This window comes from Vicugna pacos, chromosome 7 (assembly GCF_048564905.1).
Source record: "Vicugna pacos chromosome 7, VicPac4, whole genome shotgun sequence".
NCBI lineage: Eukaryota > Metazoa > Chordata > Mammalia > Artiodactyla > Camelidae > Vicugna > Vicugna pacos.
Genome location: NC_132993.1, coordinates 31,050,647 through 31,064,379, shown reverse-complemented (window position 1 = coordinate 31,064,379; position 13,733 = coordinate 31,050,647). Strand labels below are relative to the sequence as shown.

Below are 13,733 nucleotides of genomic sequence, written 5' to 3'. Positions count from 1 at the left end.
AGTGTTTGAACTATGAACAGAGCCTTTTATAAATCTCCTTAGGTTAAAATAGAATGGCCCTATTTTGGTGTGGTAATCAGAGTGAATGACATGATAGGTAGAGAGTTGTAGCCTCTCTAGAATAAATATTTTGCCATCATCTTCATTGTTATCACAGTAACAGTATTTAGTTAAGTCCTTACAAGATAAATTCTTTATTGAGCACTTTATATATAGTCTCTTTTGGTCATCACCACAACCCTCTGAGGACTGTACTGTTATTACCAGCTATCAAATGTGTGATCTTAACATGCTGTAGAGATTTAGCAAACTACTACAAATAATATTTGCACCATTGATACGTTTTAGCTTTTCTTTCCCCTCTGCCCATGTACTAACTTTACATTTTAAATATTTTAAGTAAACACATCTACTCACTGAGCTTACACGTTTCTTCAGGTTTCTGTATAAAGCTCCTGGGAAACTAAAAGTGACCCCAATATGTATGTTACCTTCCTAGACTTTATAAAATGCAACTCTTTAGAAGACTACCTGAATCAGTGCTACAGTTAAGTCATGACCAGCAATTACTGGGTCACATCTTTCCTGAGAGTACGGAATATTGATCGAATCAACCACAGATCAGGCGACAGGATAAACAAAGAAGAGAAGCAGAAACATCCCTGCTATCCACTTAGTGTAATTTAAAATATGAAGGCATCTCCCATAGGAGGAGGATGGACTCCAGGAATTGCACACGTGTTAGGAAAATTATTGAGGAGGTGTGGGAGAACGGTGCTGGTTGTTTTCTAAGGCTTTTAGAGTTGCTTGAGACGCAAGATAATAGTAAAGGTTATTGTTCAATTTCTCTAAGTGTGGTCTTCTTGGTGCCGCAGTGGAAAACGTAGCTGTTCTCTTTTACCTCCTGACCCATCTCACTTTCTTCCCTACTAGGAAAATGTTGAGTGTGTTTTGGCTAAGAGGCATGGCCTCGCGGGGACTGTACTGTGCCAAAGGGCTCTGTGTAGGAGGCGGACCTCGGGCCAATTTATGCAAGCAGCAGGTCATTCTAGGGCCTTAGGCCAGGGTGCTATGCGTCCTCTGGCTTGGAGACACGCAGCTACTTGGAGCTGAGCTACCGTGCTGCATTAGTAAATATTTCCTGCCCCCATGAAAACTTGAGGAGCAGAACTCCCTGGAGATGTCTGTGTCTCGTCCCTCACAGCTGGCCCTTCACAGAGGCCAGATACTGACTTAGCCATCCTGGCTGTGATGCAGGATTACCGAAACCCACTTCTAGCCTGCTTTTTGGGGTTTGTATTGAGAAACAACGGTTGCAATCAGGCAGTATCTGGGAAGAGGAATGCCTCTTCTTCCACAGGGTGAGTCCCCCTGTCCCCCGACACGGGAGGATATGAGCCTTAGCAGCTCAGGACATCGGAACACCTGTGGGTTCTCTGCGGCTTTGACTGTCAAGCTAGAGAGTCAGGTTTGATCTCAGTTCAATTTCCTAAATGACTAATTACACATAACTGCCTGCTCATGCTCTCATCTGCCAGTGCTTTTTGGCATTTTGTTGGCCTGTTAACAACGACAATAAACCTCTATTTCTTAGTAGATAGTTTACATGATGGGGACCTGATTAAGAACGTATTTTCAAGTATCTTAAGTGGTAGGAAACGTTATGAGAGATTAGTTAAGATAAGACACATACAAATCTGCCCTTGCTCAAAAATGGGTTGTGGGTTATTCTCAGAATTCAGCGTTCTTTGCCTTCCCTGTACTCCGCTGTTTGGTGCCTTTGTTCCAAGAAATTCAAAGCAGCTGTCATACAACATCTTACAAGAAGGAAACTAAAAAAAATAGACTTATTTAGAATACAGCTGAGCTTACTGTGCAGAGTTTTCTGATGGCTCTTAGGGTTCCTTTCACTATAACTGCTTTCCTCTTATTTTCCTAGTACTTTGGGCCACGTATGATTAGGTAAATCAATTTGGGATCATTTTATTATTCATCTTATGTAGACTCATAAAGCCTACCTTCAATCTCATTTTAAATAGAACAGAGGCCCTCGGATCAGTCACAGATACCTTCCCCAGTCATCTAAGATGCTGTGTAAGTAGGGTCCGGTTGTTACCTTCATGGTTTTGGGAAGCTAGACACTTTCCAGATATGCCAGCTGCATGGGTTTAACATTGATGACCTTTCATGGGACTCAGATATTTTGTTTGGGTTTGTGTCTGCAAGTAATTCGTAACAGTTTTTTGTTGTTCTTTAATCAAATGTTGTGCTACAGATGTCCTTTGATGCTTTCTTTTTAGCTACTTGGCTGCTGGAATGTTCCTTTGTTTTCCTAAATTTACAGTAGCTGTCAGTCCTGTGCTGAGCTCGCCTCTCAGTAATACACTGAATTGTGCAATTCTTGCCGGGCCTAGTTTGGAACAGGCATTCTTCCCAGAACCTAGTTGGCTTCTCAAAGGTTAAACGCTTTTGGCCAAAACTGTAAATATGACTGAATAAAACCATAAAAACTAAAAACCGCAAGGACAGGGGGAAAAACAATTATTTCTGACAGTGAACTACATGGATGCAGAGGACTCATCTTTTTTAAAGTTTGTTTTTCCATTTAAGTTTTCTTTGATAATTCTTACAATCCTCTCTTTGCTTCAAATAAAACCAACAACTTAATGCCCTTTTATGGTTCTCCATTCTCCTAGGGGTGGGGTGTTGGTAGTAGTAGAAACCGTAACAGCTACTTCTTCTTAGTTTAACCTTCTCTTTACCCCAAGTCACCATCAAACTACTCTTTCCAGAACACTACTGAAAACAAAAATGCTTTTGGCAAGGAATACAAGTCCGATTACTAAACTGATTTGATAGAATTTAGGGATTCAGTTTTTGGTTTGTTTCTTTTTTGTTGTCATATCTAGGTATTTCTCTACTTAGAAAGTACAGAAAATGAATGTGTTTCTGGTAGATGTCTCTGTACATGTACCTTGTTTAATGCCACTTTAATCTCTAAAATGAATTTTGGTTTGTGGCTTCTTCAGGTGTGTATGCATTCATAGATTTGATTTTCCAGAATAGCCCCAAGTGCTTTTCTAAGAAATTATGTACAACCTATGTTTTAAGATGATGACTATTTTTGGTAAGTTTTAAGTAAGTCTTATTCTTTGAGACTTCTGTCATTACCCTATATTTTACCAGTAAAGTTCCTATTTAATCTCTACATTGCTCCTGTTCATATAACTATGGACCTTAAGTTAAGTTTTAAATTTAGATTTCTTTTGATTGAGACATCATCTCTCTCTTGGCTGTCTACCCTCTTACATCTGTTTCAACAACGGAACTGGTAGTTTATGAGTTCTCCAACTCATAGACTTTGCTCTTAACTCAAAGGCTAACATTTACAATCAATCCTTCATTAAAACTAAATTTCAGAAATCATCTTTAGAAGAGAAGGGGAACATGAATCAAGGCTGAAAACAGACAAGTCAGCAGAAATCATTTGGATTTATAACTGATCTTCCCCCCAGGAAGATGAAACAGGTGTTTGAAGAAGCAACCCATCCTGCAGTGGCTGTGGAGCATGCTGAGTTAGATCATGGACTACGAAGGCGAACTGTGTGGGTTCTGACCCTGGCTCTCCTACTTCCTGCCTCTATGACTTTGAGCAAATTTCCTAAGTTTTCCCTAAGTCTTGTAAAATGGGAATAATACCATTACTGCTTCTTAGAAATATTATTTGACTGAAATGAATTAGTATTTGTAAAGAGCTTAAAATGGAATTTAATCCAAAGTAAGTTTCTTAGTTTTTTTTTTTAAAAGTGATAAAAACATCTCTTTTCCTAAGATACCACATTTCTTAATTAATAAATGCTCTTCATTAATGGCAGGCTTCTGATCCTATATAAAACCATCACTCATATCTATTAAAGCAAAAAGATACAGTAATGGGTTAATATACTTCAAAAACAGGGTAACCACAAGTCAGAAGCATACAACAGAGTCACAAAAACCAAAAAGAAACCAAGATAATACAGAAGAAAATTATCAAACCACAAAAAAGAAAAAGAAAGGAACAAAGAGGAAATAAATCAACTGGAAAACTAAGTTCAAAATGGCAATAAACACATATCTATCAATAATTACTGTAAATGTCAATGGACTGAATGCTCCAGTCAAAAGACACAAGGCTGGATAATAAAACAAGAACCTACAATCTGCTGCGTACAAGAGGCCAACTTTAGGGAGAAGGACACATACAGATTGAAAGTGAGAGGATGGAAAAGATATTTCATGCAAATGGGAACAACAAGAAAGTAGGAGTAGCAATACTGATTTCAGACAAAATAGACTTAGAAACAAAGGCCATAAAGAAGGACACTATATCATGATTAAAGGAGCAATACTAGATGAGGGCATTATACTAGTTAACATATATGCACCCAATATAAGAACACCTAAATACATAAAGCAAATACTAATAGATATAAAGGGAGAAATTGATATGAACACAATCATAGTAGGGCAGATCTTCCAGACAGTAAATCAGTAAGGCCAACAGAGAAACTAAATGACACAATAGAACAGTTGGAATCGGTTGATATTTTTAGGACATCATGTCCCTCTCAAATAGAATATATATTCTCTTCAAAAGCACATGGAACATTCTCTAGGATAGATCATGTACTCAGACACAAAAGAAGCCTCAACAAATTTAAGAGGACAGAAGTTATTTCAAGCATCTTTTCTGACCATGATGCCATGAAACTAGAAATCAACCACAGAAAAACAAAGGAGAAAAAAAATGACAGCATGGAGATTAAACAACATGCTCTTTAAAAAAACCATTGGGTCAATGATGAAATCAAAGAATAAATTAAAAAATACTTTGAGACCAACAACAATGAAAACACAACCATACAAAATCTATGGGATGCAGCAAAAGCAGTCCTAAACGTGAAGTTCATAGTGATACAGGCCTTCCTCAAAAAAGAAGAAAAATCTCAAATAAACAACCTAACCTATAACCTAAAAAAAAAATAGAAAAAGAACAGCAAACAAAACCAAAAGTCAGCAGAAGGAAGGAAATAATAAAGATTATGAAGGAAATAAGTAAAATAGAAAAAACAATACAAAAAAGTCAATCAAGCCAAAAGCTGGTTTTTTGAAAAAGTAAACAAAATCGACAAACTCTGGCCAGACTCATCAAGAAGAAGAGAGAACACAAATAAACAAAATAAGAAAGGAAAATGGAGAAATTACAACCAATACCACAGAAATTACAAAATATTACAAGAGAATATTATGAACAACTATATGGAAACAAATTGGATAACCTAGAAGAAATGGCCAAGTTTTTGGAAACATACAGTCCCACCAAGACTGAATCAAGAAGAAATAGACCACTTGAACAGACCGATCACTAGAAATGAAATAGAATTAGCAATTAAAAAACCTCCCTGAAAACAAAAGTCCAGGACTAGATGGCTTTACTCGAGAATTCTGCTAAACATACAAAGAACTCATACCAGTCCTTCTCAAACTCTTCCAAAAGATTGAAAAGGAGGGAGTACTCCCCAACTCATTCTATGAAGCCACCTTTACCCTGATATGAAAACCAGACAAAGACACTACCAAAAAAAGAAAATTACAGGCCAATATCACTATCACTGATGAACATAGATGCAAAAATCCTCAACAAAATATTAGCAAACAGAATCCAACAGCACATGAAAAAGATCATACACCATGATCAAGTTGGATTCATCCCAGGGACAAAAGATGGTTCAACATACACAATCAATGTAATACACCATATCAACAAAAGAAAGTACAAAAACCACATGATCATCTCAATAGATGCAGAAAAAGGACTTGATAAAGTTCAACACCCATTTATGATAAAAAAAAAAAACTTACCAAAGTGTGTATAGAGGGAACATATCTCAACATAATAAAAGCTATTTATGACAAACCTATAGCCAGCATAGTACTTAATGGTAAAAAACTGAAAGCCTTCCCACTAAAATCTGGAAAAAGATAAGGATGCCCACTTACACCACTTCTATTCAACATAGTATTGGAAGTCCTAGCCAGAGCAATTAGGCAAGAAAAAGAAATAAAAGGGATCCAAATTGGAAAAGAAGAGGTAAAATTGTCACTACATGTAGATGACATGATAATATATATAGTAAACCATAAAAGCTCCACACAGAGACTACTAGAGCCGATAAAGGAATTCAGAAAAGTAGCAGGATACAAGATGAACATACAAAAATCAGTTGCATTTCTTTACACTAACAATGAATTAGTAGCAAAAGAAAGTAAAGAAACAATCCCCTTTAAAATCACATCCAAAACAATAAAATACTTAGGAATACACCTGACCAGTGAGGTGAAAGGATTATACAGGGTGAACTACAAAACACTGATTAAGGAAATTAAAGATGAATTAAATAAATGGTCTTGGATTGGAAGAACAAATGTCATTAAAATGGCCATACTGCCCAAGACAATCTACAGATTTAATGCAATCCCTATCAAATTACCAGGACTTTTTTTTTTTAACAGAACCAGAACAAATGATCCTAAAATTTATGTGGCATCACCAAAGACCCAGAATTGTCAAAGCAATATTGAAGAAAAGGAACAAAGCAGGAGGAATAACCCTTCCAGACTTCAGACAATACTACAGAGCCACAGTAATCAAAACAGCATGGTATTGGTACAAAAACAGACATACGGATCAATGGAACAGAATAGAGAGTCCAGATAATAAACCCACAGATCTATGGTCAATTAGACTTCAACAAAGGAGGCAAGAATATACAATGAAGAAAAGACAATCTCTTCAGTAAGTGGCATTGGGAAAACTGGATGGCAGCATGTATATCAATGAAGTTAGAACACTCCCTCACTCTTTACACAAAAATACTCAAAATGGCCTCAAGATGTAAACATAATACATATAAATATAATACAAGATATGATAAATCTTGTAGAAGAAAACATAGGCAAAACATTCTCTGACGTAAGTCTTAGCAATGTTCTATGGTAGTCTACTCAGGCAATAGAAATAAGATAAAAAATAAATAGTACCTAATTAAACTTACAAGCTTTTACGCACAGCAAAGGAAACCATAAGCAAAACAAAACAACCTAAAGAATGGGAGAAAATATTTGCCAATGATGCGACTGACAAAGGCTTCATTTCCAGAATACATAAACAGCTCATACAACTTAACAAAAAAAAAACCCAATCCAAAAATAGGCAGGGGATCTAAACAAGCATTTCTCCAATGAAGACATACAAATGGCCAATAGGCACATGAAAAAATGCTCAATATCATTGATTATCAGAGAAATGCAAATCAAAATTACAGTATGGTTATCACCTCACACCAGTCAGAATGGCCATCATCCAAAAGTCCATGAATGATAAATGCTGGAGAGTCTGTGGAGAAAAGGGAACTCTCCTACACTACTGATGGGTATGTAGTTTGGTGCAGCCATTGTGGAAAATAGTATGGAGATTCCTTAAAAGACTAAAAATAGACTTACCATATGATCCAGCAATCCCACTTCTGGCATATATCCAGAGGGAACTCTAATGTGAAAAAATGCATGCACCCTAATGTTCATAGCAGCACTATATACAATAGCCAAGACATGGAAGCAACCTAAATGTTCATTGACAGTTGACTGGATAAAGCAGCTGTGGTGTATTTATACAGTGGAATACTACTCAGCCATAAAAAATAAAATAATGCCATTTGCAGCAACATGGATGGACCTAGAGATTGTCATTCTAAGTGAAGTAAGCCAGGAAGAGAAAGAAAAATACCATATGGTATCACTCTAAAAAAAAAAGAAAATAAATCAAAAAAGAAAAAAGACACTATGAACTCATCTTCAAAACAGAAACAGACTGGCAGACAGTAAAAACAATCTTACGGTTATTGAGGAAAGCGGGTGGGAAAGGATAAATTTGGGAGTTTGAGATTTACAAATGTTAGCCACTATATAAAAAATAAGATTTTAAAAAATTTCTGCTGTACAGCACAGGGAACTATGTTCAATATCTTGTAATAACATTTAAGGAAAAAGAATATGAAAACATATGTATGTATATGCATGACTGGGACATTGTGCTGTACACCAGAAATTGACGCATTGTAACTAACTGAACTTCAATTAAAAAAAAAAAAAGAAAGAAATTACACTCCATTATAGAAGATAGTCTAGAAAAGAAGTGTTTCATCTATTTAGTGCTAAGAACTAACTGACTTGACTTCATAGGTAGATTTTGGCTAAAAGGAATCTGGAGAGATTCTATTCTTGGCTGAAGTCTTCTGATTCTTGTATGACAATTCTCATTGTTTAAGATCTGGAAGAGATTTTGATTCTCAAATGAGTATTTTCTATGAGCGGCAATGAGTTGGTTAGTTGGAAATATCACTCTCATTCTGAGGGCCTCGATTTTACAGCATTTCACATTGTCTCTCCTTCCTGATTGCTTCTTGGTTTCTCCTCCCTTTCTATATGTCGGAGTGGCTGGAGTCCACTTGTTTTGAATCAGACACTAGAACTCTTTATTTCCTTCTGCTGCTGCATCTTGTTAATGCTGCCTCCTCTTCTTTTCACTGACTCATTTGCCAGACTTGTCTATCTGCCACTTTATTTCCTCACCCATATAATCCCGTATCTCCAGCTAAAAACACGATTTGATTTAGGTTTCTTTTCATCCCTTCAAACTCTAAGGTCTAAACATCAACTCATCTGTCTCTTGTTATTTTAAGTACAAAAAGCTACATAGAGAAGACAATCACATTTGACAAAGGACAGAGGTCTTGACTACAGGAAGAACTTCTACAAATCAGTAAGAAAAAAAAAAACAAAAACAGGCAATTCAATAGACAAGTGAGTGAAAAACATGAATACCTGTTTCAAAGAAGAGGAAGCACAAATGGCCAACATGGAAAGATGCTCAAGCTTCTTAGTAAACAAGTAAATGCAAAGTAAAACTACCATGAGATGTAATTTCACACTCAACTAATTGGCATATATGAAAATATGACAGTTTCAAAGACTGGTGAGGATGTGGAACAACAGGCATTTGCATACTTGGTTGGTGGGAGTAAATTCTGGAACAATCACTTTGGAAACAAATTTACTGTTACCTAACTAGATTAAACATATGCACATCCTGTCGTCCGATGAGTCTATTGATAATTATTTAGCACGTGTGATCTAGGAGACCTGTACAAACTGTTTCAGATATTACTGTTTGGAATAGCAAAATAATGAAAATGACCAAAGTATTCATAAGTAGGATGGATAAATAAATTATAGTGTATTAAATCAACAGAGTACTATACATCTGGAAAATAAGTGAACTTTAGCTACGTGAATCAACAAGGGTAAATCTGGAACACATAATATTAAGGAAAAAATGCTACTCATGGGAATTCATATGATACCATTTCCTTTCTGATCAATTATGTAGGGATATTTACATATTCACTGTTATAAAAAGTACAGTGAAAAGGAAGGGAAAGATTCACTCAACATTCAAGACAGTGATTATATCTTAGAAGAGGAAGATGTACTTAGAAAGGGACCAAAGGAAGCTTCAAAGATACTGTAACCCTCTATTTCTAAGGCTAGGTAGGGAGGCCATTCTTTCTCCTTTAAAATTAATAGATCCATTACATATACTTGTATGTTTAATGTATTTTGTGGTTAATACATAAAGAATCTAATGCTCAGTAACTATACTTAGGGTTTTAAAAATATTCAGTTAAAGGTTCCTTGATGCCAAGTGAGTTTTGTAGGTTCTCTCTCTCAGTCTTGAAATAAAAGCATTCCACAGTGGAATACAAAGTTAAGGTTAGACATGTTATTAGAATTAATTAATATGGGTATTTGTTTGAAGGCGTGTTGAACAGAACTGGCTTGCTGCCAGTTGAACACAATTTTCTTAATAGTAATAAAAATAATAAAGCTAGCTTTTTATAACATTTCAGATATTTTATACATCATGATTAAAATACAATCCTGGAAAAGTTCTATTAAACCGAGACATATAAGGTATTAGGATAAATACCTAATTATAGGAAGAATGTAGAAAGAGGGAAACTACAGATACTCTGTAGAAACCCAGAACTTTCCAAGGCTATGAACTTGGATCCATGTAGTTGATTTCACTGTTATCCTGATATGGTTGGATAGAGTTGTACCCCTCCCATCCATGGTTTTTCTTTCTGTAGTTTCATTCACCCACAGTCAACTGCAGTCTCAAAATATTAAATGGAAAATTCCAGAAATATATTATTCCTAAGTTTTAAATTGCAGGCCTCTCTGAGTAGCATGACGAAATCTTGTGACGTCCTGCTCCATCCCACCCAGACCATAAATCATCTCTGTCCAGTGTATCCCACCTGTTCGTCACTTAGTAGCCCACCTTGGTTACCAGACCAGTTGTTGTGACATTGCAGTACTTGTGTTCAAGTGACCTTTATTTTACATAACACTGGCTCCAAAGAGCAGGAATAGTGATGCTTGCAATTAAAAATACACCAAAGAGAAGCCGTAAAGTACTTCTTTTAAGTGAAAAGGTGAACATTCTCAACTTAATAAGGAAAAAGAAAATGTATGCTGAGATTGCTGAAATCTACGCTAAGAATGAATAGTCTATCTGTGAAGCTGGGAAGAAGGAAAAAGAAATTAGTGATAGTTTTGCTGTCACACCTCAAAATGCAAAAATTACAGCCACAGTGCATGATAAGTGCATAGTTAAGATGGAAAAGGCATTAAATTTGTAGAAATATTTTGAGAGAGAGAATTTTGAGAGAGTAATATTAAGAGAAATTCACATGACTTTTACTAGAGAATATTGTTATAATTGTTCTATTTTATTACTAGTTATTGTTACTCTCATTGCCCAATTTGTAAATTAAACTTTATCACAGGTTGTATACATGTAAAAAAAAAAATAGAGCAAGTTCTGTACTATCTGAGGTTTCATGCATCCACTAGGGGTCTTAGAACCTATACCCTGTAATAAGGGAGGACCACTGTACTACTAAAAACATTAGGGGAAGAGGGAGAGAAACCCACAGACTTCCAACTCTGTGATCTTCTTCCAGCTGCTCCATAGACCATTGTATGTGAGAAAGGGCTGGGCACTGAGAAGAATGGAAGGAAAGACTGATGTGTTCTTTTAGCCTTTCATTCTCCAAACAAGTCTGAAGTTTTCTTTTTGAGTTCTTTTCTAACCTCACCCCCACTTTTTGCCATCTGGCAGGTAGAGTATGTATTTCCACATTTCCCCTTTACAAAGTTATGGATTCTCTACAAAGTTAGAGACTACAGGGAAACTAGGGGATGTTCACGGAATTGGGGAGTTTATGATGCAATACACAATTTGATGAACGTCCATCAAAGGCACTCAGTTTTAAAGCCAAATACAGAAAACACACAAATCATGTGACAGTGGGATGGGGATAGAGATTGTTCTGTACAGTTGCTGTTGTTGGAGGCAGAATCCCCTCCTTAAAGCTTGCATTGTGCAAGTTTTTTTTTAAAAAGAAAAAGAATAAACACAAACCCTGAAATAATCCTAGTAAAAACTGACAAACATTTCTCAAGTTGGTCAAATGTCTTATAACATTGGTGTTAAAGTATTTTATTGCATGTGTTTTAAGTCCTCCAGAAATAGAAATTTTCTTCAACTTCTCCTCTTTCCCAAAATTCTGAAGGAAAGAAGTTTAAAATATGGTATACTAAATTTATTAGATTGTAATCTTTTTGATTTCTCACTTTTTATATCAGTTTATGAAGTTTGTTGTTTAGAGAGGCATCCTTAGAGATGTATCAGGAAATATCAGAAATGTAAAGTAGTTTGCCACACAGGAGGTGGGAAGGTAATGTTACTGTGTCATTATTCACATCTGCTAAGTTACAAATCCTTTTGTTAGAAATAGGCAGAAGAACTGTTTCAGAAAAAATGACTGGAACCAAAGAGTCTCACTGTTTTTCTTTAATTCTGGTGAAACCGAAAAAATTTGAGATCATGAAATTGAGTCAGTTTTAATGGAAAATAAAAATGTTGATCCACATTTAATGGATTCCAATTTAACTGTTGACTGAATTATTCAGTAATACATTGAATATATCATATTTAAATTTTTCCTTGCAATTTTGGAGCAGCTGGGTGGAACTGAAGGAAATTTCTGTTTTCTGAAGTACTTTGATGTCGTGGAGTCATTTTACAGAGAGCAGCAGGATCTAGGGAGGATGGATGAGAGGCACAGAGAAGTGGAACCTAGGACTTAAGACCCCACTGCTACTCCTGCCTAGTGTGTGTAATACTCTCACCCCAAGCGTACGCGTGCGCGCACACGCAACTACCATCTTTTTTGTTTGTTTGTTTTTCAAATGCAGTGTCTACTTCGTAAGACTGCTTGTCTGAAATTTAACTTGTTTCTTTTTGAGCTTCCTGTCCACAAAAGATTTCTGAGACTGCAAGCTATTAGGTTCTGGATTACTGAACTGTTTTCACCAATTCTTATTATTCAGTACATTAATGATTTATCTATTTTGTGTCCCTTCTTTTTCTGACAATGTGGTCTCCTCCCAACTGAAAATGAAGACTGCTGTGTCCACTGTATCCTGGCCTGCTTGTTCTGTGAATTCCTGACCCTCTGCAATATTGTCCTGGGACAAGCTTCGTGTGGCATCTGCACCTCCGAGGCCTGCTGCTGCTGCTGCGGAGATGAAATGGGAGACGACTGTAACTGCCCCTGTGACATGGACTGCGGCATCATGGATGCCTGCTGCGAATCGTCGGACTGTTTGGAAATCTGTATGGAATGCTGTGGAATTTGTTTTCCTTCATAAATATTTATCTTCCATTTGTGTTAAAACTGGAGAGTGTTTTAAAACTTTTCTTTTAAGGGGGAAGAAAAGCACATGGTAAGTCTCATCTAACAACCCAGGATTTGCACTGTTAACTCATTATTTTTAGTAATCTCTGAATGCCTTTTTTTTCTTCTAACCAAATCTGCATGGTTTAATATGTGAAATTTTAACTACTTTTAAACTTAATAAATTACGATTAATGACTGAGGGACATTTTCACTAAAAAAAAAAGGGGGAGAAGAAAAAGAAAAAAAAGAAAAAACTGGTTCTTTCCTTTTATACTTATTTCTATTTCTTTTAACCATGCTTAGGAGCCTCTTGCTCCAAATATCTTACATCTCAGTGGGTATTTAACTCAATTTTCGTTTGATGATTAATAATGGTTAAAAGTAAGCATTCTTGAAAGTAAACTTTGGGAAACATGCCCACACGGTCGTTGGGACCCAGTGTTGACCTCCCTGTCCTCCCCCGGTCATCAGACACTGAGCGCCTACTGTCTGTCATCTCCTGCTGCACCGCAGAGAGGCCTGTCATCCAGCTCCCATCCAGAGGAGCATGCACAGGTTAGCAGACGAGAGGCCTGTAAAGAGTGAGCCAGTCCACAAGGCATACTGAAGTGAGGCTGATGAGACAGAGGACCTCAAAAGGCTGCAGGAATACACCGAAAAGAACAGCTCCTGTCTACTGGAATATTCAGAAAGCTTCAAGGAGAATGTGGCATTTGAGGCGGCCTCTGAGGAGGAGTGATTCATCTGCTGCTGGGATGAATTAGCTTTAGGACCAGGTTTTAGGTGGCCAGTCTGAGCTGCGTGTGCCCTTAAGCAGTT

At 36.6% G+C, this 13,733-nt stretch overlaps 1 protein-coding gene across 1 annotated transcript in view; it reads left to right on the top strand.

The window, feature by feature from the left end:
• Nucleotides 1–13,126, top strand: part of MDFIC (MyoD family inhibitor domain containing) — a 94,476-nt gene extending 81,350 nt beyond the window's left edge. Inside the window, exon 5 of the mRNA XM_006206161.4 lies at nt 12,638–13,126. Within this exon, the coding sequence (XP_006206223.1) occupies nt 12,638–12,885 (248 nt within the window). The 3' untranslated portion in view covers nt 12,886–13,126. The remainder of the gene's footprint in view (nt 1–12,637) is intronic.
• Nucleotides 13,127–13,733: the final 607 nt, after the last annotated feature.